Source organism: Antennarius striatus, chromosome 15, assembly GCF_040054535.1.
Source record: "Antennarius striatus isolate MH-2024 chromosome 15, ASM4005453v1, whole genome shotgun sequence".
In the NCBI taxonomy this organism is placed as follows: Eukaryota; Metazoa; Chordata; class Actinopteri; order Lophiiformes; family Antennariidae; genus Antennarius; species Antennarius striatus.
Genome location: NC_090790.1, coordinates 17818061 through 17836176, shown reverse-complemented (window position 1 = coordinate 17836176; position 18116 = coordinate 17818061). Strand labels below are relative to the sequence as shown.

At 48.4% G+C, this 18116-nt stretch overlaps 1 protein-coding gene across 3 annotated transcripts in view; it reads right to left on the bottom strand.

The window, feature by feature from the left end:
* Nucleotides 1-2169: 2169 nt before the first annotated feature.
* erbin (erbb2 interacting protein) overlaps nucleotides 2170-18116 on the bottom strand; it is a 32076-nt gene continuing 16129 nt past the window's right edge. Inside the window, exons 3-27 of one of the 3 annotated variants that reach the window (XM_068334772.1) lie at nucleotides 17389-17583; nucleotides 17117-17234; nucleotides 16284-16362; nucleotides 16052-16141; nucleotides 15528-15584; nucleotides 13637-13700; nucleotides 13346-13420; nucleotides 12740-12884; nucleotides 12316-12388; nucleotides 11508-11637; nucleotides 11271-11386; nucleotides 11096-11165; nucleotides 9893-9992; nucleotides 8418-8539; nucleotides 8169-8342; nucleotides 7862-8044; nucleotides 7676-7778; nucleotides 7401-7575; nucleotides 5916-7320; nucleotides 5381-5524; nucleotides 3471-3527; nucleotides 3190-3360; nucleotides 2586-2678; nucleotides 2411-2485; nucleotides 2170-2300 (exon numbers count right to left, since the gene is read on the bottom strand). In XM_068334772.1, coding sequence (XP_068190873.1) covers nucleotides 2193-2300; nucleotides 2411-2485; nucleotides 2586-2678; nucleotides 3190-3360; nucleotides 3471-3527; nucleotides 5381-5524; nucleotides 5916-7320; nucleotides 7401-7575; nucleotides 7676-7778; nucleotides 7862-8044; nucleotides 8169-8342; nucleotides 8418-8539; nucleotides 9893-9992; nucleotides 11096-11165; nucleotides 11271-11386; nucleotides 11508-11637; nucleotides 12316-12388; nucleotides 12740-12884; nucleotides 13346-13420; nucleotides 13637-13700; nucleotides 15528-15584; nucleotides 16052-16141; nucleotides 16284-16362; nucleotides 17117-17234; nucleotides 17389-17574 — 4113 coding nt within the window. In that variant the 5' untranslated portion in view covers nucleotides 17575-17583 and the 3' untranslated portion in view covers nucleotides 2170-2192. Of the gene's footprint in view, nucleotides 2301-2410; nucleotides 2486-2585; nucleotides 2679-3189; nucleotides 3361-3470; nucleotides 3528-5380; nucleotides 5525-5915; nucleotides 7321-7400; nucleotides 7576-7660; nucleotides 7779-7861; nucleotides 8045-8168; nucleotides 8343-8417; nucleotides 8540-9892; nucleotides 9993-11095; nucleotides 11166-11270; nucleotides 11387-11507; nucleotides 11638-12315; nucleotides 12389-12739; nucleotides 12885-13345; nucleotides 13421-13636; nucleotides 13701-15527; nucleotides 15585-16051; nucleotides 16142-16283; nucleotides 16363-17116; nucleotides 17235-17388; nucleotides 17584-18116 lie in introns of all 3 variants that reach the window. The other 2 variants (XM_068334771.1, XM_068334773.1) reach the window with 2 other exon arrangements.

Below are 18116 nucleotides of genomic sequence, written 5' to 3'. Positions count from 1 at the left end.
TGAATATTAACAGAGAAGAGGGATTGTTCTTTTTCTTGTCACAGACATCAGGAATGTTTTGAGACTCAGGTTTGACCGGATCCATTTGTCAGGATCGCAAGTCGATTCTTCTGCTGACATGAACATTAGGTCTGGTGGTAATCTAAGCAACTAACAGTAAAAAGCCTCGGGCAAAGTGACACAAACATTCACTTGTACACAATGCAGAGAACTCTGTTTTCTTTAGCACTACTGTATATATCCAGTGCTATTTCATTACAAAAAAAATATTTTCACAATATAAAATCATGTAAAATCATCAGTGATTACTAAAAAGTTGTGTTGGTTTTTAAAAAAAAAAAGCTGTCTGATGTTTTTTTTTCTGAATGAATGATGTACTAGAAGTTTGTGGTTATGTGAGTATTGCTTGGGCTCCGGAGGTCAAAGGTCCTCCCCTGTTCAAACAGTTCAAGGTCTATGGCACTTGACAACGCACTTCTCCCGACTCGATTCTCTGTACAGCAAAGAAACGAAACAGATTGCTCCAAAGTGATAAGAAAAAAAACAAACAAAAAAACATGATTATTTATAGACACAAAAGGCATGATGTGGTCTTTCTCCCATGTATAAAAATAAAACTGCAAGATGTTGAAACCACTACAACACAAACTCTCACGTCACAGACGGCCCCCTGGAAGATGCAGCTCTTATAGAAATGAAACACGCGTGAAACTTTTGTCATAGTCTTTCTGAAGTCGTCTCCTGCGTTTGTCTTCCCTCCACAACGTCACAACTCGCTTTGGTTGAACAGCATCACCTCCATATTTCTCTGCTGATAGCAAGGGTTTTACTTGATTACTTAAAAACACTCGGATCGATTACTACTGGTCTCTAAACCAACGGCAGCAGCTGGCTAGCTTAGCTTAGCATGAAGCCAAAAGGAAACATCAAAGAATTGAATTGATTAGAGTTTTAAAAAAATGCTTCCAGATTTGACTAATTAGCATTTATTACTTCATTTCTTTACTGCATTTTATGAGTTGAACTGAACAGTTTATTTTCTGATTCCACACATGTAGATGTAGACTTTTTAAGTTTGTGCCAAAAATAAAGAGTTTGGCACATAAACAGGAAAAACTTGGTTTCTGCATACTTTAAATAAAATTCAAGATTTTGAACAGTGAGCTTTAGAGAAGTTTGACAACAAATTCTCCGTCTGATAGAGCCAAGTTGAAAGTTTCCCTCCGTTTCCAGGCTTTATGATAGCTTAAGCTAGCCGGCAAGCGGCCAAATGCTTCTATCGTTTGTCTCTCTCTTCCTCAAATGAACAAAATTCCCCAAATCTTCTGTTGCACAAAACAGAATAACACTGAGTGATCACGTTACACCTCTCCTCTCCCACTTCCCCAGATCTCTTGTTTCAGTCTCTTTAACTGACTGCGTGCAGACGGCATTTCTTCATCAGGATTCCTGTAGAATTTGCGAAGGAAGTTTCCCCACACCACTCAGTTAGTGTTGGATTTCGGTGATATGCAGCGGAACGCTGTGAAGGAGTACGTTTAATGGAAGCCTTGGTGGATGATTTCCTCTTCTCAACTACTGGATTTTGCCAGAAGAGAAACAAAAACTCCAAAAAAACCAAAATCAAACGCCTCCTTTATCCACGTTCGTCTCCACTTGAAAAGCACGTAACATCGTCCTCTATTAAAAAGGTTGCAATGGCGACCAGAAAATAGTTCCAACATCTTAAAAGAAACAGAAAGGCAACGATAGAAAAAGAGGGAGCCCTGCCCCCTAGTGGTCAACGCATGTCAATCATAAAGAAAACCCAATTTATGATCAAGGAGATGAGATTTGAACAAAACAAAAACAAAACAGGATCTGTACAGAGACCACAGTCATTATATGCTTCAGAGCGGGTCACGTCTTCAGCTTGTTTCGTATAAAAATATATATACCACAGTGATGGCCTTTTGAGGACTCGTACTTGCGGACGTTTTCTACAGTTTCAATTCCATCCACTACATTCAGTGGTTTTCCCCGTTGAATCAAGGCTGTGACGATCTCTACTATAAATAGTCCCAACAGGTATGAACACATCAGTCTCATCTGTGTAGAAAAATACAAGAGTCAACATAATTTTCTCTGTGTGTCTCTGTTCTTTTGCCCCCCCCCCCCACACCCCACCCCACCACCCCAAAGAGGTCAGGATTTTACGCTTGCACGTCTCTTATGATAGTCAAATCCACAGTGTTTGGAAATGTCTTCAAAAGGGACACGGCATTCCCGTGATCGATGTTCACGAAGCTGTATCCGTTTGCCTGCGAGAGGAAAAACGATTTGCGTGAAAATGTAGAGAAAACACAATTCAATTGAAAAAAATAAAAATAAAATAAAAATCCGACAATAACTTGGTTCAAACGGAGAATACCTGGATGATTTTATCTCCAGGCTGAAGGGTCTTAGACGCCGGGCCCTCCGGTTGAACCCTCGTCACAAAAATACCCTGGAAACGAATCACACGGAGAATGTCATGTAGATGTTTCCCAGAATGCAAAGCGTTTCAGAGGAACTACAAAAACAACATAAGTATTACTGGAACTTACATTGTCATCTGGACGGAAGGGGTTTCCCCGACCTCCGACTCCTCCTGATATACTGAAACCCAGCTCTGGATTCTTTTCCACTTTCACACGGATCTGAAACACACACCCACACACGCGTTCGTTAGCCGTGCGTTCGATCGCTACGGGCAGACGCTGGTTCACAGGAAGGTTTTCCCGACTTGTCTATTCCGGCGAACAAACAAGGAAACCGAACTCTTCTGGAAGCTTGATGCCACTTTCATATCCTTCTTATCTTCTGTAAACCTACATGTAGGAGGGTATTACTGGATGCTGGAATGCGGGCCCCTATCGGAGGGGGGGGGGACTCCTACAGACGGGAGGAATCATCATCCATCATGAGGCTACATGAGCAGAGCCAGCTGTGAATGTGGAGATGAACCGGTTCACTCCGGTGTGAACGTGGACGTTGACCGGTCGGTCTCGACCTCGTATCTCTCGCACAGATTCCGTGGAACGCCGACGAATCGGATCCCGGATTTAAGGATGTGACTGGATTAAACTGGATTCTGGACTTTTGGGTCCCTGTTTCTGCTGTAGGTGTCAAAATAAAGCGAGTGTCCCGCCCCGCCCGGCCATCCCTCACCTCCTGCTGCAGCGTGTCCAGCGGGACACGAGGAGGGCCCCCCTGGGGCTGATGGGAGACTTTGAGCATCAGGTAGTCGATGAGCTGCTCTCTGGAAGGGTGGCGGGCCATGGACGCCTGGCTCATTTGCGGACGGACGGAGGGGCCCATCTGCCCGTTCATCAAAGGCACCTGGGAGGGGAAAACAACACAGCGGTGAACCCAACGCACATCGGCATTTCACCGAATAAAAAGAAACGCCGCCGTTTAGTCGCCGAAGCTTCCGGCTGTTTTCAACCTACTTTTCTATGGGGGTCCAGGGTGTAGCTCTGCTGCCCCTGAGGGCCAAACACATCGTCCTGAAAGGAAGAACGTGACCGTTAGTCAGTGTGTGCCAACGTTCGCCTCGCCGAAAAAGACTATTGATGAATGGTTTGCAAGCCTGATGACATGAGGCGGCGATGATCTGCTTTACATGAGCAGGAAGGGACAAAACTGATCACCGATGATGAAAAGCAGATAAAGGCAGATCTTAAAAGTTTGCTTAGAAACTTAGCAGCATCATTAGCCCCCCCCCCCCCACCACCACCAGAGAAGAAGCAAATCACATGTTAGGTAGACAGGTTGCCATTCATACATCACAAAACTAAGCAATGAAACACAAACCACCACGTCAGGAGTGGGTCAGTCACATGCACCAGGTGGGATTTGAGGATGTGAGAAATCAGGTATGAGGAGAGACATTCTTTCACTTGTCCGTCAAAAAAAAACAAAAAAAATTTAAAATTAAAAAGCACAAGTGAAAGACTGCTGAGGGGTCGGTGATCGCTTCCCAACAGAGAGCAGGAGGAGGAAACATGTCTGATCTTCTAAAGCACATGTGTCAAACTCAAGGCCCGGGGGCCAAATGTGGCCCGCCACGTTGTTTTATGTGGCCCGCAAGAGCATGAAACGTCAGAATGTCAAAAAATAAATACAGTGATACCTCTGTACTCGACCGCCTCTATACTCGACCAAATCGGTGCTCGACCAAAAAATTCGAGTAGAAAATGTATCGGACCCCGAACAGATTTTCGGTACTCGACGAGCCGAGTCGACCCGAACGCGCTCCTCGGCTGCGCTCCTCGGCCAGTGGGTAAGCGTCAGTTCGACTCAGACCGCCAGCGGAGTAAGACGTACGGAAATTACGTACGCAAAGACGTACGGAAATTATAGTAAAATATGAAAGTGGTGTACGAGTGTCCGACCTCGAGTCGCAGTACGAAATGAAAGTCAACCATTTCCACTATCTTGAAGCAGAAGCAACTGACAATGGACAGGTTCCTTCTTAAAGAAAAGAGGAAGGCTACTGCCCAGCCAGATTCACCTCCACGGAAGAGAGAGAGAAGGGAGGAAACCCCTGGAGGCGCGTTACCTAGCGTCATCATGGAAGGGATTCCCCTTCCATGATGACGCTAGTGCCATCAACCACTCTCCGAAACATAAGTAAATTATACAAAATGGTTTATAATGCTTTATCTTTATCATGTACTGCTTGTGCACATTTACGTATTCATTGTTGTTTAGATACACGTTCTTATAATATTTTAGGTATTTTTCTAAATGGTAAGAACGGATTAAAATACTTTCCATTAATTCTTATGGGAAAATTGGTTTCGGTGGTCGAACAAATCGGTGCTCAACCACCACCTCAGAACGTATTATGGTCGAGTACAGAGGTATCACTGTAGATGAAAAAGTGTACTTTGACCAAAAACTACATTTCCCACAATGCAGTAATTAAGCTAATGTCCTAACTTGTGTTTGACGTTATTTTTCTTTATTTTCTTGGATAGTTTGATCCTTGATTGATGGAGTTCTGTGGGTTTAATAACCTGACAAATTAAAAGGATTTATTTTAAAACAGAAACAAGCAAAAGCTTCTTTTTTTTGTGTAACTGTAATGTTTGTAGCTTGAACAAGTAATAAATTCAGAGTTATTTAACATTAAGGAGTAGTTTTATTTATGTTACATTACATTGAGTTATATTTAGTTACATTTCCTAGTTACATCTGGCCCTTTGAGGACAGACGTTACACTGATGTGGCCCCTCGGTGGAAATGAGTTTGACACCCCTGTAATCTAAAGGATGTGAAAGTAGAAGGAACAGGAAGCCGGAGCGTAGCGCAAGGAGCTACCATCAGGAGCTAACGTCAGGTTGGCGGTACTCACGCAGAGGCCCGGCGCTCCGTAGGGATGTCCGTCCCTGGCGCTAAAGACCAGGGACCCTTGGCTGGCATGCATGTCCCTACTGCTGCCGTAGTGAGACCAGCTCAGCGGAGCGTTATTGGAATTATAGGAGCGAGACAGCGCGTTCTGAACGGGAGGGGGGGGGGGGCGTCGACAGACGTGACAGTGGCGGCCATGCAATCCACCAAAATGAGTGTCGACGTACAAGACAGCCAAAAAAAAAAAAAAGGAAACCAAAACAAAAACACAAGACACAACACTCAGTTACACACAGCTGGGTTAGTAAGCGTCACAGTTAAAGGGGCAGTTCACCCGTCTTTTTTTAGTCACGTGTCCAGAAATGCAGGTTTTTAGTTTTATGTGCCCAAACGTGGAGAAACCCACATTAGCAGCAGCAACTGAATCCATTCCCAAATCCGTCATCGAAACTGCACGTTACCCTGGCAACAGTTGTTTAAAAACACGCCACGGACAGTTTCACAGCTTCCTGGTCATGTGACTTTACGACGGTCTTTACCTTTTCCAGTTTCTTGGCCTCGATGTGCCGCATCACCTGGTCCCTCCAGTCCGTCGGCACCCTCCCCGCTCCTCCCGCCGGCCCCGGCCCGTCCAGGAGGGAATGCTCCGACTTCACCCGGGCGTGGGGCCTCTTGCTCAGGCTGCCGTGCTGGTAGTTGAAGTCGCTGACGGACATGGTTCTCTCTGGAAGCTCGTGGGGGGGCGGCGGCCTGGCGCTGTGAGGCCTGGAAGCTCCGGGGATGTCGATGCTGTACGTGCGAGCGGAGAGGGGCCTCTGCGCCGCTTGGCTCATGGCCAGGGGCCCCCTGGCGAGGGTGTGGATGTCCCTGTAGGTCATGTACTCCCCGTCGGGCGCCGGCATGCGCCGCGGGTCGCCGATGGAGGCCGTGGAGGCGGTGCTGCTCTGCCTCTGCAGAGTGCTGCTTCTGGACTGGCCCCCCGTGGAATGAAGTCTCTCCATCGCCCACATGTCCCCAGGGGGTTTGGGCCCCATGGGAGGCCCCCTGTGCTGCGGCGGTAGAGAGTAGGGAGGCGCCTGGTTGCGGTTTGAGTAGTTGGTGTTGGCTAGCGAGTGTGGAGGGGGAGGGGGAGGGAGGTAGCCTTGGTGCTCTGGGGGGACTGGCGTCCTCTGGGCCCAGTGGCCCTCTTTAGGCATTGCACTGTTTGTGTACTGGATGTTGTACTGAGGAGGCGGGGGGGCCGGATACATCTGGAGCGCCTGGTCGCCGAGGAGCTGCCCGGCCGACTTGCTCCTGACGATGCTCTGGCCCTGAGGCCCCGGGCCCCCAGCGCCCGCAGTCCTCGCAGCCGCCGCTGGTTCCACATCGCCGTCGAAGGAGTACAGCTTCATCCCCCCACCCGTCTCCATGTTACTGATGCTGTGGGACTTCATCACCTGCGAGGGAGGGGCTCTTTTCTCCGGTGACAGCTCCTCCGTGCTGCGGGACAGAGACATGTCGCTGTTGGCCGTCACACCCGTCGACGTCACGCGGACGCCGCCGGAGGACGCCTCCGCTCGGCTCGCCGGGCCCGAGTCGCCCGCCCGCCGGTTTCCGTTCAGGAGATGCTCCGCGTTGTCGTTGCCGAATCCCCGCCGGGCGTGGAAGTCGTCCCGATTGGCCGGGCCGTTCTCGGCGGCGTCGGCCTGCACCATGTTGTCGGTCCGCAGCTCGGACACGTTCATGTTGATCTGGTCCCACTTGGTGAAGGTTTCTCCGATGCCGTTGTTGATTCCCTTCTCGATGAACGCCAGCCTGGCCTCCATGGTCAGGTCGTAGTCCCCCAGCTTCTCCGGAGGGGTCTGCTGGGTTTTCAGGATGGCCTGGAGGGACGTTTCGGAGCCGTTGCCGTTGTGCAGGAGGGGGGCGGTGTCTTTTGGCTGGTTCATGTTCTCGTCCTCTTGGCTAAAACGTTAGAAAAGAGACGTCAGAGTTCGTAACAGCGGCGGGAGGAAGACGTCAACGTGATGAAGAGTGATACCAACCGGGTCTTAGGGAGGAAGGGCATCTTGGCCTCTCTCTCGGGGGTGCACAGGGAGTTGTCCTGACTGCTGTCGGTGGTCAGAGACACCGAGTCAGACATGCGCGACGGAGACGAGCAGTTGCTGTTGTTCTGGTTGCTGTTGGCGACGGTGTCGTCCAGCAAAGAGTCGGCATCGTCTGCCAATCAGAAAAAGCGCATTTAGGGAACGACGTGAAGTTTAAATTCAGACGTGTTTTTAATGCAGTCGAGCAAAACTTTTACCTTTTTTGTCCTTACTTAAAGTCACGACCTTCGGCTGGTTGATGGAGATCTCGATAAGAGGGGGCCTCATTTCCGCGATTTTCATCTCCTCCTCCTCATCGGAAAGCTCTTCAGAATCCTGCAGACAAACGCATAAATAAAGTTGTTAAAGTTTGAAGCTTTGTCATGTTTCTACATCCCAGAGCTGAACGTTGGTAGTACCTCCAGCGTGTCCTCGTGGTTCATCATGGAGCCCCCTGAAGACTTGAGAGGGACCAGCTGAGAGCTGTAAGACTCGGACGTGTCTTTCGATTCGGTGGCCGACGAGTTGGGGGTGTACGTGACGGTGGACACCTGGGGCTCCACGTCTGACGCCACGCCGTTTGGACAGGGGGGCTCGATCACCTGAACAGAAACAGCGCAGATGTTCGTTTATTAACTCGAAGTGAGGAGTATTTCGTTTCCTTAAAGGGGAAGTACGGTCAGAGAAGCGAAAGCGACTGAAATATCTCATCTAGCTGAAGTGGACCTTCACTCCCACGTCCTGCACGCCGATGTGGTTTCTCTCGATCGGTTTCGCCTCTTTCCCCGACTCGTCGCTCGACTCGTCCTCCTTCAGCCTGTGAGCGACGGACTGGGCCGTCTTCACCATGTTCTTCAGCTCATCCGGGTACGGCGTGGGGTAGCGCTTCAGGTTTCCCTCCTGGAGGAGTGCAAACCATTAAAAACGTTTTCAGTTTAATTTTCTATCCGCCCTTTTGGACTTCCTGACACCAACCCTTGGGGGCGTTTCTCTCTCGTCCTTGTCTTCGTCGCACTCGAAGGCCACCTGAGCTCGGTGCTTGCGCTGCTCCTCCCACAGCACTGGGTTGAAGCTCTCCGAGTCTGAGTTGGGGATGTCTGAAATGAAAGCAGCAACAAGGGTGTGGGTGACTCTCCTCTGACTGACCACAAGATGGCAGAAAAAAACAGCAGGAGCGATGGGAGGAAGAGTGGGAAAATAACACTTGACTGGGATTATGATCCGTCCGGTAAGTGTTCAGGTGTGTCAGTCGAACGGCGCGGCTTCCTGTTTTCAGACCTTCTGAGTGTGTTCGCCTCTTATCTAACGTTCACACACATCTTCATCCCCGAGTCGTCGATCAATCAATAGAATCGTCTCGGTGTTGCGCCGGCGATTTAGTGCCTGACAGATCGGATTAGATCTGGTCACAACCTCCCGCTCTGACAGTGAGTTACGGTAGAAGTCGACCTTGGATGTGAAATGTTTTTCACTCCGCGACACATTTGGGTGAGTTTTTTTTGTCACATGAGCTCGAGTCACGAAGACGGTGACATCACGACGTCCTGTAGTCTAGGTGTCATTAAATTCTGTCAAAGCGTTCGTGACAAATCAGGATTTACCAGAATGAGTCGTCTGTGTGTGCAGCAACACAAATAGTGTGTTGCATAGCCCCAGTTGTTGTGGGCGGAGTCCTAAAACAAGGACATATTCGCTGGAGAGTGGATCCATTTTGGATCCACTACACGTATAACTAAAAAATCTACACCTACACATTACTGCTGCTGTAAGACGCGAGTTTTGTGGCCAGAGTTGGTGTTTGTGAGGATGAAAAACCCGTTTCCCCATCAGACCTGACAGGTTTCTGCAGGAATCTGTGTTATTTTCATTAAAAAAAAAAAATCTCATGAGTGACACAAACCAGCTGTGTTTCAAAATGTGTCTGACATTAGGTAAAAAAACCCCAAAAAACACGTTTACAGACTGGTGTGATAATGTGAGCTTTGTGTAGGTTATTTATTTAGTGCTTGAGATAATGGTGTGCTGTGGAAAGTAAGAAAACCACAGCGGTGTTGCGACTCACGCTGAGCTGACATCAGCCAAGAATAGACCATAAGAGGAACTCGTCTACAAGCGGAGTCGCCGCGCGCCGGATGGAGTGACACGCTCACTGTGAATCCCCCCAATCTACAAAGTTGTAAAGCCGATCGCAGTCGGGCCGTAACGTACGCACGCTGACTTGTAGCTCTGCAGCGTGTACTCCTAATTACCCTGCAGCTAAAGGTGCATCGAGGTCACGGCGAGCTGTCTGCGGTAACAGGAGACCCGACCCGACCAACAGATGCTTTACAAGGAGATGGCGACTCGAGTTCCTCCTGCAGCTCCTGTCTCGGGTTACCGGGTCCTGGATAGGTCAGGTGGTTTTGCCATACGGGAGAATACAAACGAGGAATGGATGAGCAGGTACTCACAGTCCTCGGCCCGGGTCTGCTGGGGGAACATGTAGTTCGTCAGGACGGTTTTGTGCGTCTCTGGATCCTCTTCCTTCTGGAGGGGGATCAGCGGCTTCGACTGCGGGACACGAGAGTCGATTAGACGGGACCGTTATTAACCAACGTTGTGTGGATGAACCCAGAAATCCTTCACAGATCTTCCTCCTCTGCCTCGATGAAGGCTATCATAAAACTATCACAGCTGTAGCTCCACCCCAATCATAAATATCACATATATGTACAGTATTTTCCGCATACTGCCTTTAATTTTCTCAAAAACTGACAGTGCGCCTTATAAACCAGTGCGCTTTGTATATGAAAACAGTTCTAGGATAGGTCATTCATCGAAGGTGTGCCTTGTAATCAGATGCGCCTTATAGTGCAGAAAATACTGTATACGTACAGTAACTTTAGAGCATCACAATAAGATAAAAAACTGATTTATCATGACAAAAACATCGGATTATTAGTGTGGTGTGTGTGTGTGTTTAGTCGTTCTTGCTCTTGAACAAAGTCGAGCACCTTGATCACATGACCCTGACGCCTGTCTGTGTGGTTTCCTGTCGAAAATCGAGACGCAACCAATAAATCAGCCAGACGTCGGTTGACTGCAGACGTGTCCGTGTCAGGTGGGAGGAGACAGACAGGAAATGCCACAGACGCCCTGACAGGGCTTCCTTTGTTATAATTTGTCTAAAAGATTAGCAATTATTCATCCATAAGGTTGTGGAAACGATCAGTATCGGCTATTGGTTAAAAGTATCGAAGCAGGAGGAAAGATGTGTAACTGAACATGAAGGAATGTCTCCAGCTGCAGCTCTGCCCTGGTTTTCCAGCGACAATTGGTCACAGCATTTGACTAAACCCTTTTAATAGTTCAACCGAGAACCGAACAAAAATGCAGGAATGATTGATTTTAGATGCAGGAAGAGTCAACACATTGATGCAGAGATTTTTTTCCCCTTTTTCAGACACAACTTTACTTCTCAGCTTTGGAAACCTGAGGCTGGTCACAAGTATGTGAAAGGTGGATCTTTTTTTTTTTCTTTCCGTGAGCGACTTCTTTTGCCCAGCTGGCTTATTTTACAGCCGAATGTCACAAACTCCGGCGCCGTTTTTAGCAGCTTCGGAACACGCAGCGGTCTCACGCTCGTTGTTCATACATTATAAATGTGATCTCACCTGGTTTTCAGACAGCCACATCGCAGTCATCTGGTTCAGTTTAGTGAAGCTGTAAGGGATGTTCTTTAACCTGCAGCAGGACAAAAAAAAAAAACAACGCAGATATTCAGTCATTTTGCACCCACAACTAGACAAACCGACCCCTAGAATGAAGACGCTTTCAGTCCGGACTCACTTGTTGTTGCTGAGGTTGATGACCTTCAGCTTCTGCATGTCGCCCATCTCCTCCGGCAGAGACTCCAGCTTGTTGGAGTGCAGGAACAGCACGGTGGCGTTCTTCCAGCTGCCCATCTGTGAAGGGAAAGAAACCGGGGAAAGAAGCCAGCCGACCGGATTAGGTGTCGGAGAAGTGAAATGACACACAACACCTTCCCGAAACACACACACACACATGCCGGCGAGCGTAACTCACTTCAGGAGGAAGCTGCACCAGGAAGTTGTGATCGGCGGCGAAGGTTCGGATGTTGACGCACTGGCCGACGGACGGGGGCAAGGCCTCGATCTCGTTGAAGCTGCAGTCCAGCTCGTCCAGAGACGTCAGCCTGGAGCGGAGAGAAGATTTCAATCGATAGCGCAGAACCGGATGAACGCCACGGCTCGGATGATGGGTGAAACCGGTTGTAGAAAACTCCGATGGGAAATAAAAATCACGGCGAACCCTCTCAGACGGAGCACCTCTCACGCGAATCGGCGACGATGTGTTCGGTATCAGTGAAGCACGAGGAGACGTTTACAAGAGCTCTGATGCATCTTAAAAGCTTGGCTGGGACGTCGTTTACAGCAGCGGCATTTTAAAGCGGAGCCGCGTTGACGCTGTGCAGCTGGGGCTTTCTGCTGAATGAAAAATGCAGACGCGCTCTGGGGATCGGGATGAAAAGAGCCTCGCGACTCGATTCAAGTGTCACCGAACTGAAAATGTTGGATCTGACCCATTTCTGCTAAAAGGGATCAAATAAAACAGGGAGAAATAAAACGGAACATCAATGGGACAAATAAAAGCAGCGGCTCGTAATCAGCTTGTTAAGATAAAATCCTGTCTTGGAATTAAGATGATACACACTTGTTGTGATCTGTCTCACTTCCCATGAAGCAATGCAGCTACTCAGCGCCATTAGCGTTAAAACAAACCAGTTGAAGCACCGTGATGCGTCACATCTGATGGGAAATCTAATTCATCTAATTCAAAACGAGCTCCGGGGTTCGCCGACACTGAAGCTCACCCTCCGATGGAGTCCGGCAGGTACATCAGCTGGTTCTCGTCCACTTTCAGTGTGGTCAGCTTCTTCAGCGAGCCTACAGCCAGAGGAGGAGGAAGAGGGAGGCGGTTATGGCGATGCACTTCAGGGCAGTTACTGATTTTTCTCTGGTTGTTGCACAACAAAGAGGAATATCCGTTACAGCAGTTCAACGGGTCAATTAATGGTGTCATCAATACAGTAATCAGTCCAGGAATAAATCAACCCTGGCTGTGCGGGGGCATCCAGGATCGTCTGGATGTGATGATCATTAGTTCTTATGATGGAAACTGTCCTTAGAATTGTTATCTAAAAAGATAAACATGTGTGTGTGTGTGTGTGTGTGTGTGTGTGTGTGTGTGTGTGTGTGTGTGTGTGTGTATGTGTGTGTATGATGTGTAGTCATTACCAATGAGGCCTGGCAGCTGTGTGAGGGCGTTGTTGGAAAGCAGAAGGTCCTCCAGACTCTCGCAGCCACAGATCTGCTCGTCCACCATCTCCAGGTTGTTCTTGGACACGTCCAGGTACGACAGCTGCTTCAGCATCCCCAGCGTCTGCACAGGTGGGAGGCGGGACAAGAAACTCAGTGTCCAATCACATCTCTGGATCCTCAACGGTGTTGAGCGCCGGACTTAACGGCACTCAAAACACGAGTTTCTGCTTGATGTCTTCGTTTAAAATGCTTAAAAACGTCCTCATGCTTTAATCATGACCCGTTTAGAACACATCCGGCCACTGGGACGGATTCATCTACGTTATAATGTATTCCGGCTGTCGCAAACATCATTAGAAATGAATTCATTCCAGGAAATTAATTACTTCCCAGCTGCAAGGTTTTTTTTGGAGCATATGTTCATCTAAAATGTGCAAATTGTTGGGTAAAAGCGTCTAATTATGCTCGTCTGATAAGAGAATCGGTTCTACGCTGCAGCTCCGTTTGATGGAAACTGAAACAGACATTTTTGTTGGGAAAAAAAAAAAAAAGAATGGAAGGATGGGGGTGACGGATTCATACCCCAGGTAGGAACGTCAGTCTGTTCCCGTCCATCCACAGCTCCTTGATTCCACTCAGCTGCTCCATCACCTCAGGCTGGGGGGGTGGGGGGTAAAGAAGAATAATTTAAATCAAATTTAATCATCATCCCAGTTCAGAGAGAAGTAATTAAAAGTCAGCATTTCAAACATCCTGGAGAAGAAAAACCAGCAGATGAAGGCATGATGGGACTGAGGGTGTGTGTGTGTGTGTGTGTGGGGGTCACCATCAGAAAGGTGAGCCAGCCCCAGGCCTGGACAGACAGACACTCACCACTTCAGTGAACTCATTACTCCCCAGGTCCAGCCTCTCCAGCTGCGTGAGCTTCTGCATGCTTCTGTACACACACATTCAGATGGGGAGTCAGATCGGGAAAAGAAAAGCGCTCTAATTTCAACAAAATTTTTTTTTTAAAAAGGATCGAGGTGATCATCTTAGTTTAAAATTCTAAAAAAAACGGGGGCCGCATGCCTTGAAACTCCCAAGAAAGATCGTTCAGTTTCTACTTTGTGGGTCTGATGCACGTTTTTCTGCCTTTGGCACCTCTCCTCAGAATAAATTTCATGAGGAAATAAATATCTTGTTGAGTTCAGGCGTGGCAGAAATATGCTTTAAATAATGGAAAATGTGACGTATGCTCGCCCTAAGCCTCGCTCCAGAGTTTTCTCCCCACATTCGGGTCACAGTCTCACATTCCCTGCTCTACTGTAAACACGCAGATAAAAAGCAGAACCGTTGGGCCGCTCGCAGTTTTCACCACGTTTTAACCGATCACCAGGGAAATATTCACAAGGCGTTCCTCCCATCCTTGCAGCGGTGGATACATCTCCATCATGCTTACTGGTTTATTACCGTTGCTGATTTTAACGCTTTAACAACATCAGACTGATTCCAAAAAGCTAAATGGAAAAAAAGCGAGTCTCTGTTTTGAAACTCCTCAAAAATATTTGGAGAATCCATACGGTGGGTCAAAAATATATCCATTACTCGAGTGTTTTCATAATTTTCCACGCTGTTGGAGGCGACGGGTTCCTGTTTGGGAACAGATACGATGTTCCTTTCACAGCGGGGAGTTCACCTAAAAACAAGGAGCGAGACACCTTCCTCTGCGCTCCTAATAAAGAACATATAAATATAAATATATTTTTCTCCTTTTGGTGATTTATTTTTAGTGCTTGGTGCAACATGAAAGCAATCGTGTCCGTGTGCTTGAGCTTTGTCGCTTTTTTTCTTTTTTCTTTTGCATGGGAGTTGGCAGGAGCACCGGCGGCCCGACCATGTGAGTGGATCGGGGCGAACTCTGCCAGCTCGTCTACAAATCCGGCTCGACCGGAGAAGAACATGAACGGAGTCTTATGACCGCCGGGTTCCCAGGAACACAGCGTCATTCTTTTTAAATCACAGGGCAACATCGGGCGGGTGCATGTGCTCGCTGCGCTTTCAATGTGGAAGCCCTGAAAAGGCTTCTGCTGCGGCCCTTTTGTGCACGCACACATTTGTTTACATCTCTGAAATGCTTGTGTGTTGCTCTGGCAACCTTCCCGATCATTAGTCCTTTTCTTTTGTCGGGGCTCCAGCCTTTAACAGGTCTGGCCTCTGTCACATAAACAAGAGGGAGAGGAGAGGACGAGCTCCGAGCTGCAGCGCCGCTCCCCGCTCGCCCTGCTGATGGAAAACTCGGCGAGAAGGAAGCGAGCGAGATAACAAAGGAAACTCAGCTGGAGGGGAGGGTATGAATAAGGGAAATAGGAAAATGTTTTTGCGCTGGAAAAATGGGAAGGATATGAAATGGAAGGATGGGGGGCCGAGTGAAGCGTGAGAGATGAAAGAGAAAGCAGGAGTTCAGTCCCAGCGCGATGCGACCAAAACACCGTCTCGGCAGGCGATTATAAAACCTGCCGCGGCAAGCAGGCGAGAAAAAAAAAAAAAAAAAACGGGGATTCTTACGTAACGAGGCGGAATCGAACAGTTGGAGGTGTGGTGCATGAATCCACGCTGATAAAACGAAGAGGCGAGACGGAGGAGGGAAGGAAGGAGGAAGTGAGGGTAAAATAAAAATAAAGATTTTTAAAAAAAAAAAGTCCTGACATGCTTTGTGACGCAAACGCAGAGGCGGAGTTCCTTTTACATGAAAATCATCCTGCGTTTTATTGTTCGAACTCACTTTGGCAACATCTTTAACTGGTTCTCCCTCAGCTCCAAGATCTGCAGTTTAGTCAACCTGCAACCCAGAAAAAGAACGTTAGAATAACAGAATTAACACAACGGTTTATTTCATCTATTTATAGCCTTTGGCGTCAAACGGAACGTTCTTTCCTGCCGTAACGTGACCGCAAGGAAGCACATGTAGGCCGAGCGGTCAGAGTGGGTCTGTGTGGTGAATAATTGGGCAGCTAAATGTCACGTGTTTTGCTTAATCAGAAGGCTCGACGTTACGTAAACTACAAGATCAAGTAGAGCGTGACGGATCGGGGAACGGGAACCAGAAAGTCAGAATCTAAAACTTGTGAAGCCCAACCGTAGTCGCTCTCTTTTTGTTCTCGACTCATCCAGAGAGAAGTTTCTGCTTCACCGAATCTTCATTGTGGATTAACTTTAACAATAAATGTCAGAATCGCTTCAGGTGAGCGTGAAGTCTGAACATTTAGTTCCTGCTCCGACCTCCCCGATACCGGAGAATGGACTGACCTGCCAAAGCTGGCGGGTAGAAACTCCAGGAAGGCATCGTTCAGGTAGAGCTGCGTCAGGCTCAGGAGCTGGGTGAAGCCTTCAGGGAGTCTGGCAACACGTAGGAGAAAAAAAACAAAACAGTCACACCAACGCTGCTGCTGCGGCGACGCCGGGATAATGAAAGGAGACGACGCTTCTGCGACGAGAAGCCCAAAACGGATTTAACGAGTGAGGATGGGAGGGGACTCACTTGGATATGGGATTGACGCTGGCTTCCACGACAGCTAGGGCTTTGCAATTTTTGATGTTCTCTGGAAACTCCTGGATGCCTAGAAGGATGAGAGGAAGACGAGTGAGTCAGAAGCAGAAAAAAAAAAAAAATGAAGAAGCGCATAAAGACGTCCGTGTTGAGTCAGGGAAGTTCCTGGATCGTGTGTTTTTGACTGGCGTATTGCCCCCCCCCCTGCTTTTGTCTAGTGTCCGCAACACTTAGCGCAGAGTGCTCCTTTTAATGTCAACACGGCGCGCGGAGCTGTGGTTCATGGAAGCGCCACCACATCCTTCAGCGTTTGTTTAATGGAGGCTGTATCCGCGCTCGTTTCATTTATAACAGAACTACCTGTTTGACCTCCCTCCGCTCGCCGCTTCTCCGTTCTGCCAAGTTTCAAGGTTACAGCGCCCGTCGTCCATCTCGCCCGGCAATCTGCAGACTCGACGCTTTCTTGCAGCGTGGAAGCATTTGCAAAGTTTGTGCGAGAGGAGCATCGTTCGGCCGTGCATCTGAGGCGCTGCAGGTCTGAGCACGTCCGCCTCTTTTTGTCCGTCGTATCGGTTTGTCACTCATGCGGCGCTCTGGCGTAACGCGATAAATGAATCACCCCCGTGGAGTGGAGTTTCGCTTCGGATTATCTTCATCGATCTAAAACGCATGGATCAGTTGCGCAACTTTTTTTCCCTGGCACGCGCGTTTTCAGATGACTTCGCTTTGGCGATGGCGACGGCAGACGTGCGAGGATATTGGAAAACCCACCTGAGACGGTCTGAGGGGAACGAAGACGGGCGGAGAAATACGTCCACACTTACTGTTTTTGCTGACGTCCAACTCCCTGAGATTGATGAGGTTTGCGATTGCTGCTGGCAACACCGATAGGTCATTATCTGGCATGCTCAGACGATGGAGTAGCTGGCAGTTAAACAGTTGCTGTTGGAGAGAGAGAAGAGATTAACACATCATAAAACACGTTTAAAAACGGCATCGTTTTGGACAGTTATTGTCAAAACTCGCCATGAGGGACAAACTAATCCGGCGGAAAGCGACTGGACATTCGGTCCCCTTTGTGCGCTTGTGTCCTTACTTTCGGCAGCTCCTCGATCTGGTTGGCATCGAGGTAGAGTTCCTGCAGGGTCTTCTCAAAGCTAAAGATCTCCTTAGGAACCGTCTCCAGGCTGCAGTGGGAGTAGTCCAGCGATGTCACCGCCTCCTCCTCGCCACGCAAACAGCGGCACGGCACCAGACGCACAAACAGGCTCCGCTTGGACATCCTCAGGCACTGGGATGGAGAGCAGACGAAAGGCGGAGAGGATTAGAGGGGAGCCCACGGAGGTGTGGGTTCATGGCAGTTTCAAATGTTAGGATGCAAAAAGTGAACACACATTAAGAGGCCTCGATCTGAAGTCGTGTTTTTAGGCTCTCCTCTCAGTTCTGTTACTGCATGCCTTTTGGCATTTTAATTTCCGATAAATCTGGATTTCCTGGAAGGCTGCAGGAGGTTTGTGCTTTTTTTTTTTTCACCCTGATCAGCTTTGTTCCCTTTTTTTTAAATTTTTTTTTTACTGTTCCATAACTGAAGGTTTTAGTTTGTTGAGAGGCGCGTCTCTACAAATATCACTCAGAATCTGACGTAAAAGTAAAGGAAGCTTCACAACTGTTCTTCAACGCTGTGGTGGGAAACTTTCAAAACATCTGTGGGGTTCATCACGCAATCCTATTACGTCCTCCAAAGTGTCACGCTGCTGGGGTGAGCTCACATTTGCATAAAGATTATAGGTGATCACCAGCAAAGGCCAGTCAGGGAATGAGTGT